The sequence below is a fragment of the Castor canadensis genome, chromosome 15 (assembly GCF_047511655.1).
Source record: "Castor canadensis chromosome 15, mCasCan1.hap1v2, whole genome shotgun sequence".
Lineage (NCBI taxonomy): Eukaryota > Metazoa > Chordata > Mammalia > Rodentia > Castoridae > Castor > Castor canadensis.
In genome coordinates, this window is record NC_133400.1 from 66,977,835 (window position 1) to 67,001,954 (window position 24,120).

General features: G+C 39.4%; 1 protein-coding gene across 4 annotated transcripts in view; it reads right to left on the bottom strand.

Moving 5' to 3' along the window:
• Positions 1-24,120, bottom strand: part of LOC141410490 (cyclin-Y-like) — a 212,756-nt gene that overhangs the window by 56,352 nt on the left and 132,284 nt on the right. For all 4 annotated transcript variants that reach the window (XM_074056395.1, XM_074056397.1, XM_074056398.1 and 1 more), the window contains exon 2: positions 12,646-12,720. In XM_074056395.1, coding sequence (XP_073912496.1) covers positions 12,646-12,720 — 75 coding nt within the window. The remainder of the gene's footprint in view (positions 1-12,645; positions 12,721-24,120) is intronic.

Sequence of the window (24,120 nt, forward strand, 5' to 3'; positions counted from 1 at the left end):
TAGGTGAGAATCAAAGTGCTGTGAGTACTATTATAAGGGCTGTGTCAAAGACTGGCTTATGTCATTCAGATGTAACCTCCTCCTGGTTTGCTTCCAAGGTGTTTGGAAGTAACTTAAATGGAAAGTCCAAGACCAACCTATCTATATCAAGGAAACATGGACAGGAAAAGATGGGCCAGGCTCCACCGATGGGCTGGCATACAGCCCCTCTCATCTGAGGTGTGGGCAGCACAACAGACTCTTAAAAGTAAGACAAGCTGAGGAGATGCCAGAGACCTGAGCCAGGGAAGAAACTCAATCCAACAGTGTGAATGAGAACCTATCTTCAGGGTAAAGACTGAATTTAATGAGAATTCCTGCTGTTTTAGTTACACTTGGTCTTTTAGACAATCTCAGGGAGAGATATTAACTCCATTTTACAGATGAAAAAACTGAGATTCAGGACAGGAAGATCAACTGAATCATCAGGTGACACAGACAGTGATGGATCTAAGCTCAGGTAGTTTGGCTCCAGAGGGTTATGCTTTAATCATTAGGAAATCCTTAGAAGACTTTTAACTCTTCTTACACAGTGACTGAGTCGGATTATCAATTAAATTCAGTGGCCTCCCTGTATGTCATCAGACAGCAGACCAAAAACGTAAACCATGTAAGGTGGGCTATACCTATGATAAGCTATGAAATGTACCAGAAAGGTTAGCCTGTACTAACTGAAGGGCAACTGAAGCTACTCAGCTTTACAGCTTGGGGGTGGGGGGGTGTGCTGAGGTGGGAGGTAGGCAGCAGTGGCTGGCTGAAAAGTAAGTTTTATCAATACCAACAAACAGGCCAGAGGGCACTGTCAGCAGCTCCCTGCTGTGGAGAGGGCATCATGTCCCACCCCAGCCCTCTCTCTACATCTGCGTTTACTGAGCAACTTTCTGACCTCTAGATCTGGCACAACATTGGTCAGAGGAGAGGATGCAGTAAAAGGCATAATAAGAAAAATGACATTCTGGGCCTGATTGCATCTGAGTTTGTACTGAGCAAGCAGCTCTGTCCAGACTTGAAAGCCCAAGAGATCAGACACCACAGTAGAGTGTTATTTCTGGGAAAAGCAGACCACAATACTCAAAGAGGGCTTTCCTGTACATTTATCTTACAGGGCTTGGTTTGGCCAGGAGACCCTGGCTCACCCCTGCCTCTTGCAGCTCAAGAGAGAAGTGGGGGAAAAAGCTGTCCCAAGAGCAGAAGGGTCACCACAAGTTCATACATAGAAGAGGTAGTGCAGATATACTACCTGGGCAGAAAATATCTACATCCTCCTGTTTCCAAATAATGGGTGTTCTAATAAAGTCGGGAGAAAATTGCCTGGGCAACATAACAAGACTCCTCCCAAGATAAAAAAAAAATTCTTGACACAAGCTAAGTCAAGGATTAAAGCAATGATTTTCAGCCTAGGTATTCAGAGAGCTTTAAAATGGCTGAGGCATGATGCAGGGTCCCTGCCACATTCCTCCTTCACAACTGCATTGCTACAGCTTCACAGAGAAAGGCAGGCCAACCTGACCTGAGATCTGTTCCAACTCAGCATGAAAATCTCTAGGGGCACACAAGGAGTGGAAGCAGCCATCTCTAATCCTGGTTCTACAGCAGGGTCCAATGCCAAGCCTCCCCCTCCCCACCCCCCGAGTCCTGTGGAAATCTCCACTAGGAACACAGGGAGCACTGCCAGCTTGATGGTGGTTTCTGTCAGGGCAATACCTAGTCAGTGATTAGAACCCAAGGGAAAGATCATGTGAGCAGGACAAGGATGAGCTGTGTAGAGGAAGTACAGGAAGCTAAAACAATGGGTCAGCGAGTGGAGGCAGGTGCCTACTTCAATCTACCTGTCAGCCTTTTATGACCGATCAGAGAGCAATGGCAGCTCTCATGTAACATGCATTATGAACATGTTAAGTGAGTTCACAGAACAGACCTTCACTGACAGAAAGTAAGTCCTACTTAAATGACTGATTTACGATAGGAAGAACATGCAGCATTTTGACAAAAATACATTTAAATCAAAAGAGAAGCTGAAAACATTAACCCAAAGGAAAAGAGCAGGTGGGGATCTTCCATTCAACATGCAGGTGAGTTCTTTCGGAGGCTAGTCATTGAACTAGCACAGAGATGTAAATAAATGTGAAGAATATGTTGACAATTACCTTTGTGACAGGGGCACCTGGAAGAGGGTAATGGGTGGACAGATAGAGGAATCCAAGAAGGTGTTCTGAAATTTATCACTGATTTATTTATTTTTTGTGGGTGTCAAGCAGCAGGTATAACTAAATCATTTGTTCCATCTTGTAAAGCCTGGTATATTACAGAACTGCAAAAGGGAGTGTCTCCTATAGCTGAGTAATTCCAATCAAATGGATTCCAATTCATATGGAATAGAAACATTTAGTGACGTCATTATAACAAAACCCCCTCTATTCCTGTCTATTCATGTATGTGAATGAAGTTCCTCAGCACTTCTATAAAAACAAAGACTTTGGCAGGCAATACTGCCTCATTCTAGTAAAAAACAATGGTCAATCACAGAACTATCCCAGTAAGAAATGTTTTTCCAAAAATATTTCAGGTTCAGGTTTAATAATTACTTATTAAAATTTTAATATGTTTGTAGTGTTTTAATCAACTGACAACTAATGATGATGCTTCAATATTAAAATTTATTTTTGACACTTTGTGCCTTGTAAGAACTAGAAATAAAAAATTAAATTAAATTTAGGTTCACTTTTTACAAAAGTATGATAGTATAATAAGTGACTATCAGAAATCAAAAGTATTTCATTTAAGATAAAATTCTATGGAGAAAACAGAAAGGAAATACAAGTTCAAGATAAAAATGGAATGATATGAAATTTGCAATTGCTAAAGAACAGCATGTTCATACATTTTTAAATGACTGATGACAGCTACCAAACGACTACGGTGTTATAATTTCACTTGAAACGTTTTTAAAAGACAGTTTATAAACATTTATACTTTAAAATAAAACTATCAGAAATTAGACCCTTTGATAGGATGAAAAAATCTTAAATGAACATAAAAACGCTTGAGGGAGTTCCTGGTTTCTCAAAAATATTTTCCATGGCATGTAAGCAAAGGAAAAAAACAAAAAGTAAAAACCAAAAGCAGAAATCACTGGTGTAACAGCTTTAGCTCCTTTGGATGCTTCAACATCTGACTGTAGTCTTCTCTGTGGAGCCTAACAAGCCCCAAAGAAGACATGTGTGTGACAGACCAGGAGCTGCAAAAGACAGTCTTGACCCCAGCACACATGAAGGTGATAAAGAGAGTTGGGAAAAGTGGGTAAGGGGAGAATAGGAAGGCCATAGGAATGCTCGGAGGAAAGAAGTCCCCAACAGGGGACAGCAGCTTCTACATGCCAGATAAAAGGAAGACCAGAAGGTGGGTCCTTTCCCCATGCAAAAGGTCAACACCGCCCAGGAGCAAAAACATGACCCCACACAGAGGATGACTAAAAAGCATGGTTTTGACTTTAGTATTTCTGAAAAGATGTGCAAAGAAAAACATGACTTGCATTTTATTTCTGAATTTTACATTTCTGCTTTGGCTTCAGGACAACAGTTCTTACTCCATAAGTATTTCAAGGAACCCTTGAGAAACACGCAGTTCTCCCTCCCACTCTCACTTGCATTCTCTCCCTCTCCCTACCCCTCACACTCAGACATGGTTTTATTTTTTTTTCACCTTCTTTTTCAAAGCAAAGAACTTCTAAAAATCGTATTAATTAAAAGAAGGATGTAGCTTGGCTGTTTTTTTTTTCTAATACTTGGGTAAGCACTCATATTTTTTAAAATAATTAATTTAAACAAGTGAAGAAAAGGAAAAGACACCAGGAACTGCATGCAACTTTTCCCCACAAGCAAAAAAATTCGTATCATGAAAAGCCAAGGCATGATAAATGAGCTAATTTCTCTGTAATCTGGCAATTTCTTCCACCCTATAAGGAATCCTTGGTCCCTTCTGGGTTGAATGGCTCTCTTAAAAAGAAAGACTGAGATGACATCTCATTTATGCAAAGAAATGATAGAGTACACACTCTGGTTTTGGATAAAATACTAATTTCAGTCAAGTGGAGGGATGTAATTTGCAAGCATTCTATTATCCTGTGGCCTTTTAGCATTTCCATTCTCCTTTTGAACAGCGAGAATGAGGTTCCACGTCAAACCTAAAACTCTGATACCCAGAAGGGAAAGGAATATAACAATCAAGAAACTAACTACTTAATGCAGTCTCATGTTTGCCAATTTCCATAGTGTAACTACAGACTCATAAAAAGGTGACAGGTGAGGGGCCTGTCCAACAGACCACCAAACACTGGGGATGGAAAGAGGATGAGGAGGCTGCAGAGGAGAGACATTGGCTGTGGTCCCAACAACAGCTGCCCTAACATAACTGGTATCACCCCAACAATGGCCTTAGCTACAACATTCCTTCCAATCAAAAACAAAAATGATAGGAGCCACAGATGCAAACTGCTCTAGTATTCTCAGAAAGGTGGAGTCACATAATAGAAATGTAAGTTTATCTAAATGAAGAGGTTTAGGCTTACAACCAAAAACAGAACACCACGTGGCTTTATCATCTTTCCTTCTTTAAACCAGGTGGATTGGCACACTCGCCAGGCACTCAAGGAAGCACAGGGAATGCCACAACTCAGTATCACAGGTTCTTTTCCCTTTAGGTGACCCAGACACAGCAACAGTTTTGAAAACCATAATATCATCTGTAAAGAAAGCATTCATAGGCTACTGCAGGAGCTCGCAGGAGTTCTCCAAAGGCCCACTTACCCAGCCTGAGGGGGTCAAGGAAACTTTCAGGAGGAAGTGAGGGCAGAATTGAATATAAAGCAAGAGGCATATCTGAGGAACTGCAAGGGTTTGGGCATGGTTGAAGCAGAGGTACAAAGAAAAGACAGAAAGTGGGTTGGGAAGGCTGGATCACGAGGGGTCTTTTGTTCATGCTAAGGTGTCTGCCACTTAAGTCTAAGGTACCTGGAGAACCATTAAAAAGAAAAAGTGTATGTAAGAAAGTGACATAATAAGATCTGATTTATACAAAGTCCCTCATTTAGTCATAGCACAGATGTAGGTCTAAAGAAGGTAAAGCAGGGAGTTCAGTCTATGGACTTGGATCAGTAATCCAAGTGAGTTGAGTCCAAACTTAAGGTGGCAGCAATGGGAGTGGGCATGAGCAGTCAGACTCAAGAGTTATGTAAGAGGTAAAACAACACACTGGATTACCTAAATACAATGGGTGTGCTGGTAAATGTTTAACAGTATCTTAAAAAAAATGATTGTGAACAAAATAATAACGGAAAATTTCCGAAATCTAGAGAAAGATATTCCCATACAGATGCAAGAGGCCTCCAGGACACCAAACAGACCAGATCAAAATAGAACTACCCCATGACATATCATCATTAAAACAAGTTCAGAAACTAGGGAAAGAATATTGAAGGCTGTAAGAGAGAAAAAACAAGTAACATACAAAGGTAAACCCATCAAAATCACAGCAGACTTCTCAACAGAAACATTAAAAGCAAGAAGAGCGTGGGGTAAGATCTTCCAGGCACTGAATGAAAATAACTTCAACCCCAGGATACTCTACCCAGCAAAACTATCATTCAAATAGATGGAACAATAAAAGTCTTCCATGATAAGCAGAAACTAAAACAATATGTGACCACAAAGCCACCACTACAAAAGATTCTTCAAGGGATTCTGCACACAGAAACTGAAACCCAACTTAACCATGAAAAGACAGGCAAGCACCAAACCACAGGAAAAGAAAAAGCAAGACAGTAGAGAGTAACCTCAACTTAGGTACACACAATCAAACCTTCAAACAACTAAGACAACTAAATGACAGGAATCACCACATACCTATCAGTACTAACACTTAATGTTAACGGATTTAATTCACCCATCAAAAGGCACCGCTTGATGAAATGGATTAAAAGGGAAGATCCAACAATTTGTTGCTTACAGGAGACCCATCTCACCGAAAGAAATAAGCATAGGGTTAGGATGAAAGGCTGGAAGAAGATTTACCAAGCCAATGGCCCCTGAAAACAGGCAGGAGTAGCAATACTTATCTCTGACAAAGTAGACTTCAAACCTACATTGATCAAACGAGATAAAGAAGGACATTCCATACTAATAAAAGGGGAAATAGACCATAAGGAAATAATAATCATCAACCTGTATGCACCCAATGTCAACGCACCAAATTTCATCAAACATACCCTGAAAGGTTGTGGGAGACTTTAAAACCCCATTATCATCAATAGATAGGTCATCCAAATAAAAAATCAATAAAGAAATTCAAGATCTAAAATATACAATAGATCAAAAGGACCAAGTTGATGTCTACAGAAAATTTCATCCAACTTCTACACAATATACACTCTTCTCAGCAGCCCATGGAACCTTCTCCAAAATAGATCATATCCTAAGGCACAAAGCAAGCCTCAGCAAATATAAGAAAACAGAAATTATACCGTGCATACTATCTGATCACAATGCAGTAAAAGTAGAACTCAACAACAAAAGTAAAGACAAAAAACATGCAAACAGGTGGAAACTAAATAACTCATTACTTAATGAACAATGGATCATCGATGAAATAGAAGAGGAAATTAAAAAGTTCCTGAAAGTCAATGAAAATGAAAACACAACTTACCGGAACCTATGGGACACGGCTAAAGCAGTCCTGAGAGGAAAGTTTATAGCCATGAGTGCATATATTAAAAAGACTGAAAGATACCAAATCAATAACCTAATGATACATCTCAAACTCCTAGAAAAACAAGAACAAGCAAGTCCCAAAACAAATAGAAGGAGAGAACTCATAAAAATAACAGCTGAAATCAATGAAATAGAAACCAAAAAAACCATACAAAGAATTAATGAAACACAAACTTGGTTCTTTGAAAAAATAAACAAGATCAATAGACATCCCCCCCCCCCCCCCCCCCGCCGCCCCGGGCAAACCTGATGACTAAAATGAGGAGAGAAAAAACCCAAATTAGTAGAATCAGGAATGCAAAAAGGGAGATAACAACAAACACCATGGAAGTCCAGGAAATAATCAGAGACTACTTCGAGAATCTATATTCAAACAAATTTGAAAATCTTAAGGAAATGGACAGATTTCTACATACATATAATCATCCAAAACTGAATCAAGAGGAAATTAATCACCTGAATAGATCTGTAACACAAAATGAAATTGAAGCAGCAATCAAGAGTCTCCCCAAAAAGAAAACTCCAGGACCTGATGGATTCTCTGCTGAATTCCATCAGACCTTTAAAGAACTGATACCAACTCTCCTTAAACTGTTCCACAAATAGAAAGGGAAGGAAAACTGCCAAACACATTTTATGAAGCCAGTATTATACGTATCCAAAAACCAGGCAAAGACACCTCCAAAAAGGAGAACTATAGGCCAATCTCCTTAATGAACACTGACGCAAAAATCCTCAACAAAATAATGGCAAACCGAATTCAACAACACATCAAAAAGATTATTCACCACGAACAAGTAGGCTTCATCCCAGGAATGCAGGAGTGGTTCAACATATGAAAATCTATAAATGTAATAAACCACATTAATAGAAGCAAAGACAAAATCCACTCGATCATCTCAATAATGTAGAAAAAGCCTTTGATGAGATCCAACACCATTTCATGATAAAAGCTCTAAGAAAACTAGGAACAAAAGGAAAGTACCTCAACATTATAAAAGCTATATATGACAAACCTACAGCCAGCATTATACTTAACGGAGAAAAACTAAAACCATTCCCTCTAAAATCAGGAACCAGACAAGGATGCCCACTATCTCCACTCCTATTCAACATAATACTGGAATTCCTAGCCAGAACAATTAGGCAAAAAGAAGGAATACAAATAGGTAAAGAAACTGTCAACATATCCCTATTTGCAGACGACATGATCCTATACTTTAAAGACCAAAAAACTCTACTCAGAAGCTTCTACACATCATCAATAGCTACAGCAAGGTAGCAGGATATAAAATCAACATAGAAAAATCATTAGCATTTCTGTACACTAACAATGAGCAAACAGAAAAAGAATGTATGAAAACAATTCCACTTACAATAGCCTCAAAAAAAATCAAACACCTAGGTGTAAACCTAACAAAAGATGTGAAAGACCTCTACAAGGAAAACTATACACTTCTGAAGAAAGAGATTGAGGAAGACTATAGAAAGTGGAGAGATCTCCCATGCTCATGGATTGGTAGAATCAACATAGTAAAAATGTCTATACTCCCAAAAGTAAACTACATGTTTAATGCAATTCCCATCAAAATTCCAATGACATTCATTAGAGACTGAAAAATCTACCATGAAATTTATATGGAAACACAAGAGGCCACGAATAGCCAAGGCAATACTCAGTCAAAAGAACAATCCTGGAGGTATCACGATACCTGACTTCAAACTATATTACAATGCAATAACAATAAAAACAGCATGGTACTGGCACAAAAACAGACATGAAGACCAGTGGAACAGAATAGAGGACCCAGATACGAAGCCACACAACTATAACCAACTTGTCTTTGACAAAGGCACTAAAAATAGATGATGGAGAAATAGCAGCCTCTTCAACAAAAATTGCTGGGAAAACTGGTTGGCAGTCTGCAAAAAACTGAAACTACATCCATGTATATCACCCTATACCAAGATTAACTCAAAATGGATCAAGGATCTTAATATCAGACCACAAACTCTAAAGTTGATACAGGAAAGAGTAAGAACTACTGTGGAATTAGTAGGTATAGGTAAGAACTTTCTCAACGAAACCCAGCAGCACAGCAACTAAGAGATAGCATAGATAAATAGGACCTCATAAAGCTAAGAAGCTTCTGTTCATCAAAAGAAGTGGTCTCTAAACTGAAGAGAACACCCACAGAGTGGGAGAAAATATTTGCCAGCTACACATCAGACAAAGGACTGATAACCAGAATATACAGGGAACTTAAAAAACTAAGTGCTCCCAAAACTAATGAACCAATAAGGAAATGGGCAAGTGAACTAAACAGAACTTTCTCAAAAGAAGAAATTCAAATGGCCAAAAAACACATGAAAAATGCTCACCACCTCTAGCAATAAAGGAAATGCAAATTAAAACCACGCTAAGATTCCACCTCTCCCCTGTTAGAATAGCCATCATTAGCAACACCACCAACAACAGGTGTTGGTGAGGATTCGAGGAAAAAGGAACCCTCTTACACTGTTAGTGGGAATGTAAACTAGTACAGCCACTCTGGAAAAAAATTTGGAGGCTACTTAAAAAGCTAAACATTGATCTACCATTTGATCCAGCAATACCACTCTTGGGGATATACCCAAAACACTGTGACACAGGTTACTCCAGAGGCACCTGCACACCCATGTTTATTGCAGCACTATTCACAATAGCCAAGTTATGGAAACAGACAAGATGTCCCACCACTGACGAATGGATTAAGAAAACATGGTATCTATACACAATGGAATTTTATGCAGCCATGAAGAAGAACGAAATGTTACCATTCGCTGGTAAATGGATGGAATTGGAGAACATCATTCTGAGTGAGGTTAGCCTGGCCCAAAAGACCAAAAATCGTATGTTCTCCCTCATATGTGGACATTAGATCAAGGGCAAACACAACAAGGGGATTGGACTTTGAGCACATGATAAAAGCGAGAGCACACAAGGGAGGGGTGAAGATAGGTAAGACACCTAAAAAATTAGCTAGTATTTGTTGCCCTTAACGCAGAGAAACTAAAGCAGATACCTTAAAAGCAACTGAGGCCAATAGGAAAAGGGGACCAGGAACTAGAGAAAAGGTTAGATCAAAAAGAATTAACCTAGAAGGTAACACACATGCACAGGAAATTAATGTGAGTCAACTCCCTGTATAGCTATCCTTATCTCAACCAGCAAAAACCCTTGTTCCTTCCTATTATTGCTTATACTCTCTCTACAACAAAATTAGAGATAAGGGCAAAATAGTTTCTGCTGGGTATTGAGGGGGTAGGGGGGAGAGGGAGGGGGCGGAGTGGTTGGTAATGGAGGGGGTAGGGGCAGGGGGGAGAAATGACCCAAGCCTTGTATGCACATATGAATAATAAAATAATAATAAAAAAAATGATTGTGTGATTTGCAGTGTTCGCCAATTTCCACAGTGTAAATGCTGCCCACATGATGTCTGAAAAGAATTGTGTGCGGTGCAAAGACAGCTCCGCCACCAGTATATGCATGTTAGAAATGAGAAGGGGAGAGACTGGGAAAATTCGAAGCCTTTTCTGACCTAGAGACCTGGGCAGGGTAAGAAAGGGCAGGAAGCTAACTACAGTTCTTAAGCTTTATTGGGGGCATTCTGAGTTAGAGAAACCTGTAAGTTTCTTTGTAAAGATGTCCAGCAGGCAGCTGGATATGTGAGTTTTGAACACTACATAGAAAAATGTAGTTAGACATTATAGTTGACACAAAAGCCAGGAGGAGCTGTGCACAGATCAAAAAGACATCATGGTGAAGGACAGAAACCTGAAAAACACTAAAATCAAAGGGGTTAATTAACAGAGAAGCAGCACACTGAGCCATCTAGAAGGAACTTACAGAAAGGGAGAAATTTGCGGGCCAATTTGACAAAAGCCATTCACAGATAACCATTTTACTAAAAAGTAATTCATTAAAGTTGCCAAAATTATCTATTTTAAAAACCTATTTCTTTTAATTATCGGTAAACAACTGTTCATTAGATGGACTTGTTCTCAGCAAAGATAGGAAGCCAAAAGAGAAGATAGGAAAGCCAAAAGATAGGAAAGCAAAGATAGGAAGCCAAAAGAGAAGCTGTTTTCAGAAGCGGAGGAGTCAGGAGCAGCAAGTGCCCCAGGAATGGGCGTGGACTTCAGGAGGGAACTGTCCTCAGGTAACTTTACTCCTCACACTCCACAGAATGCCAGGAGACCAACAGAAAGAGAAGAAGCAGCTGTGTGCAGAAGCTGTCACTAAACATAGAAACAGAGAAGACCCAGACAGAGAGATCTGGTTCTTTTTCCTTTTGTTTATAACCTGTGAAACTCAAGTATGTTTACATGTTGAATTGAAAAACCCAGCGTTTAAGGAGAAGTTGAAGCAGAAAACAAGGGGCAGAGTAACCCATGGCCTGATGTTCCCCAAGAGGAAGGGAATAAGATTCAGAGCAAAGGGGAAGGAGAATGTCCCTAAGCTATTTCTGGTGCAATCCTTCTGTTTGGTCATTTCCTTTCTTCATGACAACCAAGGTATGTGTCATTCACCCAGAGGTTCCCATATAATTTCATATGAATCTTGTGAGAACATTTTCTGATTGATACTGGTCTATATACTGAACCAAACCTTAAAGCCAGCTAGTCTCATAGCTTGTTTTCACAGAACTATCCTTAAGTGTTTGTACAAAATTGTTTGGACCCTCATTTTTCATTGTCCTCATCTCATCCTCACTATCATTCTTCTTTCCTTGCAATATCCTACTCCTTTCACCAAGGAGAGATAGTGGAGTTTTTTTTGTTTGTTTGGTTTGGTTTTGGTATCTAATATATTCAAAACTTAACTTCACAAGTATGTGATGCCTGCACCGATTTACTTGTACTCTTAGAAACATTTCTTTTTCAGAAATGTGCCAAAGGCTTTCAAATCAAGTCAGTGGATGGCTTAAACATCACCAATATTACATCAGCATAATGCCTTGCCAAAACTGTTGCCTAATCATTATTAGTTACCAATTCGTGCATATGAATTTACTGTCTTAAACATATTTATCTGTTTTCTAGTTACTTTTGGATCTTTTCTAAATTAAAGCTTAGACTCTGCTCCAAGGATAGAATCATAAAATAATATCCTGGTCACAATGCCACCATATGTTATACTTTTCTACAGGTATAGTATGTGAAGATTTGTGTTCACTATATCGTGCAGCTTTGTCTTTCCTGTGTAGCTAGGAATCCGGGAACAATGAGATAAGCCAGGGGCTAAAAGGAAGAGAAAAACCCCTAGGAGAAACTTCACACACTTCTGGGACAAGACACAGGATCCTAGGATCCTTATGAATAAGCAAGTTAAGAAAAAGTTGTCAAAAAAGAAAACATCTACATCTAGCGTAGTTTCAATTCAGCTCTCAAGTGATAGTTAATAGTGCTTTCACTTACGGTTTGTATTTTTGTTTTCTTTTACTTAACTAACAAACATGTCTGACCTTTTGAGAATTTATGCAAATACCAATTCTTAAAGAGAAATTTCTGGCTCTTAGAGTAGAAACTCCTGCTATAGGACAGACAAAGAGATAATCCAGCTAACTGCCAAAATGAGACAGCTGCCCCCAGTGAGAAATTCTAAAATTATACCTCAGTACAAAAGAAAAACAAACAAACAAAAACCCCAAAGGGAATCACCATTAAGCAATATACTCTAGGGTCATTAAAGGATATTCAATTTTACATTGAAAACCAAATCTAGTGGGAAAGTCCATACTTGAGCTATCAATGTCAGGCTTTTTTTGTTTTTAAAGAAACAAATAAATTAGTAACCTACCGTCTGTCTGGGATTTACTGAGGAATATTGTGCTGGCCCGAGGATGGTCTGAAGGATTGAATTCCATGTTCAAATCTTTAAAGAAAGAAAAAATATTATATGAATAATCATTGATAATTAGCGAAAGCTAAGATTAATTTTCAATTTTTTCAACCTTAAATTGCTAATACTTTCAAGATTTGTAGAAATCTATAGTTATTATGTTAATAATTCTTTTGATTCAATTGAGAACACTGCTATTTAGAACTCTGAAAAAGCGATACACAAAAATTAGATGCTTGCCTGGAGATCATTAGCCTAAAAAACTCCATTTTCCTTTTTTAAAGTCTGCTGTGCACCCAAGAGACTACGAAATGGAGCAAAGATATCACATGAAATCAAAGACGGCTACGCACTGCAACAAGTTTACATAAACCCCACAGCTCAGTAAGTGTAATTTCCTTGTCAAAAGTGATTAACACAGGGCATCCCCCCACCATGCTCTGCTTAGTTAACAATTATTTTGAAAGGTAGCATATGAAAGATAGACACTGCCTATCAACCATTTGAGGGCCTAACCTGGTCTGTGCATGTGTTCTGTTGATCCATTCATGTTTTTTAATTAGGCCAACAATAAAAAAATCAAGAGATTTCAAACACATATCACAAAGAAAAACAACCCTATTTCCAGCTTCTTTGGAGAGATTAGGTATTTGACAGCACCTGGCCCCTTCAGAGGGGACTTTTGACGTCACCTGCCCAGGCTCCAGTTTTCTCCCTTCCTAACGCTCAGTGACCCTTCTTCCTTTCCTGCCTTCCCAACCCAAGAGGCATTTGCTTCTGCAATCCCTGCCTTAGAATAATCTCCAAGGGTCAGAGACTTGTCAGTTTGATTAAATAACTTAGAATCCTGCCATACTAAGAGTTTTTCCAGTTTAAATTAAACAACAATAACCTGATGACAGAGGAAAAGAATGGCTGAACAGACCAGAAGAATCAAGTTAGGGGAGAAAAGAAAGAAGATGAAAGCCTCTGGAAAGTCAGCACAGTCTTCAAATTTGCTTATGGCATCACAGTAAAAACTATTTGAGGTTAAATTATTTCAATAAATTTGCAAAGAAATCTAATCAACTCCAATAAAAACAGATTGTGCCTATCCTTAACTTCAATAGTTTATCAAGTCAAAGAGAAAAGAAAACAAGAATTGTCATAAAGATACTGAAGACAACACATAATCTCTTATCCATGCAAAGACCTGGATGTGAGACAATGTCTGCACTTGCCTCCTGGCCTTTAGTTCCCAACCTCTAAGCAGAATTTGAGTAAAGAAACACATACTGAGTCTAAAACACATGCCACTTCAACTGACTGGTCCTTCTGATACTATGTAACTTCTATCAAAGTCACACCAGGGATTCACAGTTAAAGGCTTTGAGGGGTTTTAATGGAAAAGAGAAAGGACAAGAAAGGCACAATTTTTCGAGCATTGCTAAACTATGAAAAGCTAGGCCAGAAATGTCTAGTGAAAGTGGCTGTCTGTGAAGGGATTTCCTGCTCAACTAGGATCTTGGATTTTTAAAAAAGTAATAATAGATGTGCTATTAAATTTTTTTGAGATCTATAACAGTAGATCTAGATGGTGAAATGCTATCTCACCATGAAGAATACTTTCTTGACATGGAAATAGATACACCATGTGTCCTTAGGTAAGGAAAGCAGTATGATAGCACTCTGAGCATATGCGTAGGCACAGAAAAATACATGCAAAAGAATATACATCGGCATTTGTATATACCAATTGAGGGGTTTTGTTTTGTTCTGCTCTGCTACTCTGTGTTTCTAAGTACTCTCATGCTTTTGATGGTTTGCTTTTTAAACCTCTGCAATTTAAAAAACGTATTTTAAAACAACCTATAAAAACAGATTATCTGGGTAGTGGACTATTTCTCTAGTCCATGCCAGCATTTCTAGGAGATGCCCTGGGAGAATCTCTCAGGAGAACTCCTCTCCTGCCTATGGCTGTTGGGTCCTTCCCCTGAAGTTAGTGGAGACTCACAGGTAGCCACTGAGATAAGACTCCTTACCAGCAATGTCCTCTTGCTATAGGAACTCATAACTACATGATCAGCTCAGAGGGACCCCCGAGAAAGTAGCCCTCTTCCTCCTGTGGCTGCCACTGTGTGTCTTCATTCTCCTGCTTTCTATAGAACTGGAAGGGGAAAAGGCCTACTTTTCCTTCTATTGGGAAACCAAGCAGCAGGATTTTTTATTAAACTTTCCCTATGAAAGATGCTCACCAAGTATGATACTAAGACAAGGACAAGGACTTGGCCTTTTGGGCCAAGTCATAATCCAGGTCTGGCCATAATACTCACTGTGTCACAGGTGGTTTCCAGATAGTTGCAGGCCTAGGTATCACCTCTACCCAGATGAGCTACTCAGATTAAGTCACATAGAATTCAGAGGGGAGCTTCAAGATTTCAAGATTAGGATCTGATGAACTAATAACATCTGACTTCAAAGGCTGCTGCTGTGATATATATATATATATATATATAAATAAAGTTTATATTATATACATAAACTTTATATATGTAATATTTATAATATATATAATGACATATATAATAGAAGATGCCTGCTATGTAAAGAGTGCCCCATAAATGGTGCTATTAAAAAGCATTATGCTAGCCAGGCAGAACTTGGGAGGCAGAGCCAGAAAGATCACTACTTCAAGCCCAGCCTGGGCTACATAGCAAGACCTGTCTTAATAAAACCAAGAGCTGCGGATGTAGCTCAGTGGTAGAGAGCTTACCTAACATGGACAAGGCCCTAGGTTCATCTTCAGCATGTGTGTGGGAGGGGGGCAAGCACCTAGCTCAGTGCTACAAAAATAAAACTGTCAATCCATATATGTCAGGGTTTCTTATTCCTGAAACAGATTTTCCTACCTCTTAAAAAGTAAGATAATTCAAAAACCAGCCTCTGAGAAGCAATAGAGAAAAAAAAGCAACTTTCAGGAATGTCACTGAATCCTTCAAATTGAATTCAACGTAATACTTGACCTACTCTGCTTCTTTACGATGATACCTATTTGACACACAGTCAAACTGAAGTACTATAAGAAGGTTGTTCTAAAGGTCTACTGCCAGGCTTTGAGGTGATGATGAGTATTGAACATTTGGTCACAGTGCTTCAGTCCATGTTTCAGCTGAGCTCAAGGTATGACAGGATCCTTTTATGCAAAACTGAAAGTAAACACCATGCTTGCTAATCAACGTAATTAAGCAGTAGTCTTCTATGCCAGGCAACCTAATTTCCTTCTGCCTTTTCCACATATGTCACAACAACAGTGATCCACAATTGCTCATTTCAGCTTTTAAACCAATACCAGATTTACTTACAGCTTTATATATGATCCAGGTAACAAAATAAAGGCAGGGAAAAGTGGGAGTCACTACCTGTCATGGTCAGGAAAACAGAAAAGTGCAGCCGGGCCTACAGCAGATTGGACAGAAGAAGAGACTCAAAAGACCATGTGCACAAAACCAGAATGTCCCACCTTCTACCTTCTTCTGCACTGCTGGCCTCCAAGTTGGTTACTGTTTCAAGAAATCATCCCCAAAAGATGGTCTGTCCATTTAGGTCTAGACAATGTCATGCATAGGGTCCAAATGATGTAACTAGGTTGTTCCTTGATAGATTTAGGAACTTCATGGCAAAAAGTCAAGCTTGATTTTGAAGCCAACTGATTAGCTGGCAATCCCAAGGTTCATCTCAGAAAACATGACTACGTCTATTTCCTGTCTTTAGACAAATATTTGACATGGTCAAAATCTCAAACTTTTAATTTCAATTTTAGGTAGCCACATTTCCACATCTGGGTCTGATCTGCAAGGCAATATGAAACTGACAAAGGAAGCATGTTAATTTGCTATCAGACCGGTTCCTTTTCTTTTTTTTTTAGTTACTATTGCCCCCTGCATACAAATAAGTGATTATTTCCATTTGTTAGTGTCAATGAGACTGAATCAAGAGTGTGATCTAGTTCAAGATAGAGCCACCAGGCAAGACCCAGCCCTAAAAGCCAGCATCAGCATCCCTATTTTTAACAGCCACTGTTGCTGTGGCAGCCAACTGCTGTTCCTGTGTTTCCAGTTAACTCTGAAGCTATCTCTTTCGCTCCTGCTGATTTCAAGCTTATTCGTCTGATTAGAACACACTTAGATATATTTATTTTCTGTTTTTGCTGTCAGCTACCTGTGTGCCTATGGGTGATCCGCATGTGTCTTTGTGAGTCTTGTCTCTCTGGGACCATATATCTATGTGTGTGGGACTCCAGGTCAGTCTCTGTTGATGGGTTCATGTCTGGCTTTTGGTTTTATGTCTTGTTCTGGGCACACATCTGACTCTCATTCATCTACTCTCTCTTTCCACCTGTTCCTACATCTCTCTTCCCTCCATCTCTTTTCTTCTCTTCATACCTGTCTACTTCTTCACTGCCTCCCTCAGCCTTCTCTCTGCACTATCTCTTTCTAACATGCTATCTTAACATGTGCAATATTCTCTCTTAAGAGGACCCAAAGAAGACAGAGAAAAGTTAAAACTAAAGACAGATTGTTTTGTCAATACAGCAGACAAGATGACCTAATAGCTCTCATACTATAAACATTTAGGAATATGAGGTAAGAATAGAAAACATCCTTTTAAATGCCTATGAGAAGATGGCAAGAAAGCAAGATGAATGACCTGAGACCTTAATCAAAGAGGTACAGAATTTTCCAGGAGGGGAAGGGCTATCCAGCTGTGCAAGCTGGTCTTGGGTTTCAACTATTGTGATACACAGCCTGGTTTACACCTGTTATCCTGTCATAACAACTAATTCAATCCTTTTACACTTAGAAGTGCCTTGATTTGGAAATCACCTGGCTTTAATATTCATGCAGAACAGGATGTATGACAGGGATTGGAACTGACACTTTTATATACAGCTGGAAATTTTAAGTGCTATAATCTCTGTAAAAAACTAAATCAGGAAAAAAAATCATCTATGAACTCAGATGAAAATGAGGCCAAAAAAAGAAAATGAGTCCAAGTCTGAGATGGGGACTAGTCTCCCAACCCCCCAATAACTGGTTATCATTGGTCTGTCTATATCTCCACCATGGATTTTGGCACTCAACTCTTGTTTCCACAAGAAAAGTAGAAACTTACACCAACCTGGTCACATGCCAGTGGACACCTACAGGGTGTTATAACCTGGCAAAATGAATGTAAACCACACTGGAGAAGCCTGCTTCTCAGAACTCCACCAGATCATACTCTCTAAAGATAGCTCACTATCCAAAATGGCAAGACACAGAAGACCACCCATTACCAATTTGAGTCAAGAGACTCAAACACTAAGAACATGAGCTAACAGAGCAATTGAATAAAGACCATAATCTAAATATGTGCACAATGGTTAAACACATGAAGAAATAAAAATAAAGGAAAAAGTACTCTGAAAAAAGAAGTTTTAAAATGTGTGTTCATATATACATATGGCAATATGTATATATGTACACACATACACAAACACATATTACTAAAACTAAATATTTATGTCTCTTCCCCCAAAATTCCTACTGTTAAATCCTAACCCCCAATATGATGGTATATCTCTGGGAGGCAATCAATGCAGAGTGGGATTAGCACCCTCATAAAATAAGACCCCAGAGAGCTCCCTTGCCCCTTTTGCCATGTGAGGTTATAGCAAGATTAGAGTCACCTACGAACCAGGATGCAGACCCTCACCAAACAAATTCTGTCAACACCTTGATGTTGGACTTGGATCTTACTGTGAGAAATGAGTCACTATTGTTTAGAATCCACCCAGTCTATGGTACTCTGTTATAGCAGCCTGACTAAGATTATGTACCTTGTAGAAATACAAAGAATGGTCACTGAAATTTAAAATTCAACACACGGAGTAAAATGCAGATAAGACACACTTAAAACACAGATCTTAGGAAATCACTCAAAATGACACACAGAGATATGTTATACTACACAGAATGGAGTAAGTCCAGCTAATTCTATAACCAAAAATACATAATATAAAAACTAATATATAATCTACATTCTATAACCATTCAGGATGGAAAACTCAGCAAACCACTTTAAGCTGATAAATGCTATTTGCCAAAAACCTACAGCCAAACTCATACCTAGTAACGAAAGATCAGTTACATCCTCATTAATTCAAGAACAAAACTTTATTCATCATGGTGTAAGAGATCCTAGTGGATGCAACAGGACAAGTAAAAACACCACAAATAGAATTTACTGGATTGGAATGAAACAAATGTATTATTCATATATAATTATCTACACAGAAAATACAAGGGGCTTAAAAAAATCTATTTATACTAAACACGAGGCAAATGCACAGACAGAACTCAACTTCTTCCCTTTATTTCAACAGCAGTGTTCAAGGAAAGGAGCAGGGCCATCTATTTACTGGGGTGCTCAGGAATATGAGGAGATATATTTGGGTGTGACAATGACAAGTGGTGGCTGTATGTCTGTACCACTGGCCCACAGAGTTAGAAACTGCTCATGATACCAATAGGAAATTCATGGAGAAACACTATGACCTACAGCAATTAGCAATCAGCAAATGTAATAATGACAATATATAAAAAACTCCACTTTAAAATATTCCATTTATAAAGCAACAAACCACAAAAAACTATCCTAAAATTTAACAGAAGATGTGTAAGACCTTAAACAAAGAACTATAAAATTTTGCAAACAAGTGATCTATATTCTGCATATCTACAAACTCATATACACATGTATGTGTTATTCACTTACACATACATCCTTATTCAGTATCACACTATACTTGTGCTAGGCTTCATGCTGTCCACTGAGCAGGGGACACAAGAGTGAACCCAAGAGGCAACACTCCTGCTCATAGAAGAGAAAATCCAAGTGTTTGAAAGTTTGAAGATTATTACTCTGGCTGGTCACAGTTCATATTACAAACTAATTATTTCATTTAAAAACTTGAAATTCAGGTGTGCCTTTCCCAGGATCCCTACTTGGATCCCAACATTGCTCCCCTTTGAGTATTTTAATGATTATTATGACAGGCCAGGCAAGGAAAACCATTTAAAAAAGGTTATGAAAAGTCACTAAGGGTGAGAGGAGACATAAGAACAAAAATATAAATTCCAGCACCTGTTCACTTCTATACTACATTTGTGGAAACACAGGTACAAGACACAACCATTACATCCAAGGTGTTGGGGACACACTCATTGTCTACTCACTGGCATACTAACTGGGTCATGATGGCCTGTTCTGCCTGATGGGCGTTTGCCATTTCCCTCTACCTTACACTTTCTACTCCAGTGACACACATCCACAACACAATACTCTTTCTCATCAGCTGGGCCACACCCTCCCCTCAGCACAGAACAGCTTCCTCCAGGTTGGGTCCTGCTCCTACTCAAGTCTCAAGCCAACTCTTATGCCCTGAAAGCTTTGTCCACTCACCCAGGCTCAATTTCCTGCCTCCTCCACTCCCAACAGCTTACCACACACCTGTGTTCTGCCAAGTTGCTTATGTCCCCATAGCCACTGTTTTGAATGCACTTGTCCCAGTCTCACCGTAGAAAGGACTCAGTGAGAGAGCTCAAATGTCTTCTATAAACCACTAAGACAAACATGGGTGGCACATAGATGTTTCAGATGCAGTTCCTGCTCTCCATTTTTACACACATACACATACATAGTGCATTTTTTATTTAGAGGAACTTGCTCAGAGTTGGAGGATAGCCAAGGCACATGATAAACAGAGAAAAGCTAATTAGGGGACAATCAGTAAACATATTAGACTGGATAGTTAAGGAAGAAAAACCACAGAAAAGAAAAGCAGGAAGATCTACTCAGACCACACTGTATAAAAAGCCTTGAGTGCCAGACAAGAAGTTATACTTTTCCTGTGGACAAAGAGGGTTAAGCCACTGATGATGTTTCAACAATTCAAATTTGACTGCCAGTGTTTATATTTAGAACTATATACAATGAAATGAAAATATCTGAAGGTGAAATGACAAATTTAAATTCAGAAAAAGCAGAAAGTAAAATCATGCATCAGAGAAATATACATCACAGTCTCACTGGGTCTGTGATGACCAGAAAGGCAATGCAAGTTAAAGCTAGAGGAACTCATGGATTACACAAAGGCTGAGCATGGTCATCATCCACTGGAGGAACCATCCTAAGACAGGGAGAGCACTTAACTCTATCAGGTGGACAGCCCATACTCAGTAACAATGAACAAACAAGCCAAATAGTAGAAATAATAACAACAACAAAAAAGAACCATAAGAAAAGTATTCAACTTAAGGAAAGAAAAAAGAAGAGAAAGGAAGAGAGAAGAAAAAGAAAACCCAGCCATGAACTCAAATGCACATGAACTCAAAGAGGAACAATCTCCTAGTAATCAGACTCTCCTAAGAAGCATGAATTAGCACTAACAACTAAAACACAAAAATACCACCTGGATTACTGAGATTTTAATACCAGGCAAATGACTAAGTCTTTTAACTACTGGACAATGCTGATGAACTCTGCTAGTACAGACCCTAAAAAGGATCTGAGATGACACTCTAAAAGCTAAAAAAAGAGATACAAGTCCCCTATCATTATCTAATTCAACAGTCAACAACTGGGGAGTCAACTTGGTTAGGCACTGTGTACAAGAACTACAGGAATGAAAGGCGCACTGGGACCCAGAGTTTAAAGTCTGGTAGTGTAAGGCAGCAAGTCAGCTACAGTAACAAGTATTTTGCAAGGGGAAGTACTATGGGAAGAGAACCAGGCAGGGAGCTGAGGCTTGCTGAAGAACAAGTTAGTTAACTAGGCCAAAGGGAGGAGATGAAGTGCATTAGAGGCAAGGAATCATTACATCAAACACAGCCAGGTTTAAAAGTTTTTAAAGGAGCACCCAGGACCTTTAAGACACATTGCAAGAGAGAAGAAATGCTACAAAAGAGTTCATGAGAGGGTTTGGATTTTCTCTCAAGAGCACAGGGGAGTGCCTGAAGGAGCAGAAGGACAGAACCAAAACACACTTAGGAAAAATCACTACAGCTGCACAATGAGGGAAAACGAATGAACCAAAGGAGGACAACACTGGAAAGCAGGATGTCAGTCCAGGGGACAGAGTGACCATAACACAGATAGGAAGGGGGTTAAAAGGAGTAGATGGATTTGAAGGCATTACAGAAGGAACCGGATGCACCTGGTAAGTGACAAGAGGTGGAACAGGAGGACAAAGAAGCAAAGAAGGATGACAACATATGGCTCACAATGGGGCCATGTGCAGAGATAAGGCATGGAAGTGGGAGCCTGGAAGACCTGGTTCCAGGGTGGATACACTGCTGGGAAAATAACGGTCTGTTACTCCAATTAGACCACATGCTCTTATAGTTGTGCCAAATGCCTACAATAGCCCTCTTTCCCACTTCTAGAACCTTTTCCTCCAGTCTAAACAAAACAACTTGGTAGGAGCAGTCTCCTGCACCTTCTGTCTGCCCACCATGCACTCTGCAGCCTGTAATGATGGCCAGTTATGACCTTCATGCCACTGATTCTCAGGGGAGGCAGTCAATGTCAGATTTTACTTCCCAAATCAGGCTCACAGCTGTTCTTTTCAAGCAAAGTATTTATCATTTGTTTATGTCCTTCAAATGCTGAAGGAGCTTTTGATTTGGAGGGAAGGGCCTTTTCTTTACAAGTGTTGCCAAAATTAATAATGAGGTTTTTTAAAAAACTATTTTAATAAATATTTTTATAGTTCTGTTGTTAATATGCTTCCCAAGGTGTTGGACACGACGTCATTTGTTATCAAACTGCAATCTCCCAGTTTCACTGATGTTTGCTTCCTTTCTAAACTTGGTGCTGCCAGGGTTTTATTACAGTAGCTGAAGGTAATAACACTTGGCTAACATATGCTTACCTAGAACCCTACCACAAACATCACTGATGCCTGCTCTCAAAGGTGCAATAATTGACACACACAGACAGGTGCTTTGCAGTCTACTCTGGGCCACCTGAGTTAGCCTGCTATTTCAGTAATAACTGAGAGGAAAGTAATGTTTACTAAGGATCTACCATGTCCCAGGCATCTGATAGATCTATTTAATCCTCACAGACAACCTCTGAAATAGACCTCAACCCTATTTAACAGAGGTCCAGAAAAGGGAAATAAAAGTCAGACACCTCACTGACAACAGAACTTCGGCTCTGTGAGTGTACAATCCTAGCTGAATCTCTCTAATGAAAGAAGTCACTTAGAAGCCATGACGAATCAGAACCAGCTCTGCCAAAACACAGTACTAAGGAGGTAAATCTTAACTTTTAATGTACAGAAATCCCACATTTACCTTCAGTTATAGATTCCAACCATGTCTTTGAAATTGGCGTTTTTTGTATCCATTTCCCCCCAAACATTTATAACTAAGGCACAATGTAAGATCCACAATTAAGATCCTGGAGGTATAAAAATGCCACTCCTTTCTTCTGTCTTCCATTGAACAAACAGTAGAGCAATTCAGGGGCGCTTGATAAAGGAGCCCCTTCTGACAAGTGCACACAAACCACACTGCAGTCTTGGGCATGACGTGCATGAGCTGCTGAGGGAAAGGGGGAATGACTGGTGTTTCTGATCTGGAATGGTGGGCAACTTTTCAATCCATCATCATCCCCACTGTTCTGAAAAGACCTCTCCATCCCCTTACCTTGAGAGGCTAGCACAAACAGCCTCTGCAACCCATGTAAATGCACCAAATGCAGCAGGCAACTAAAGGTTACGGCAGAGAAGTATCTTACTTTCTACATTTCTGAAAGTTAATCTGCTTTCTGTTATGTTCAGAACAAGGCTTGTCTTGGTTCCTAGCCTCAAGGTAGTCCCATAGTCCAGTTCATCAGAATCCTGGTTTTCAGGGATTAAAATCCCTTCAGGGACCATCAGATCAGAATGGCAAATACAGAGGTACTAAATGGGAGGAATCGCAATGGGGGAAAATGTGGGAACAAAGAAGTGAACAAAATATCTACCCACAATGCCATGGTCCGTCTACTGCTGGCAAAGCAGCTCTAATGCCACTCCTAAAAAAACCATTCAAACCAGCTCCACTTAGCATGACTGCAAAAAAACACTGTGTACATGCACAAGTAGCATGCTGTTATTTTAGTGAAAAACGCCCATTACATTATGATAATATTCAATCGAAATTCCAATTCAGTCCACTTTCAGAATCTTATTATTGAGATACAAACACTTGATTTTTCTGGTTAGGATCAAACCCCAGTACTAAGTTCTGGCCTCTCTTTAAAGCAAACGCCTTGAATTTGGAGATTGTGCGCCACTGTGAAGTGTGCGGCACTGTGAAGTGTGTAAGGTGAGGGGAAAGGACTGGGGGTATGCTGGGGATAAAA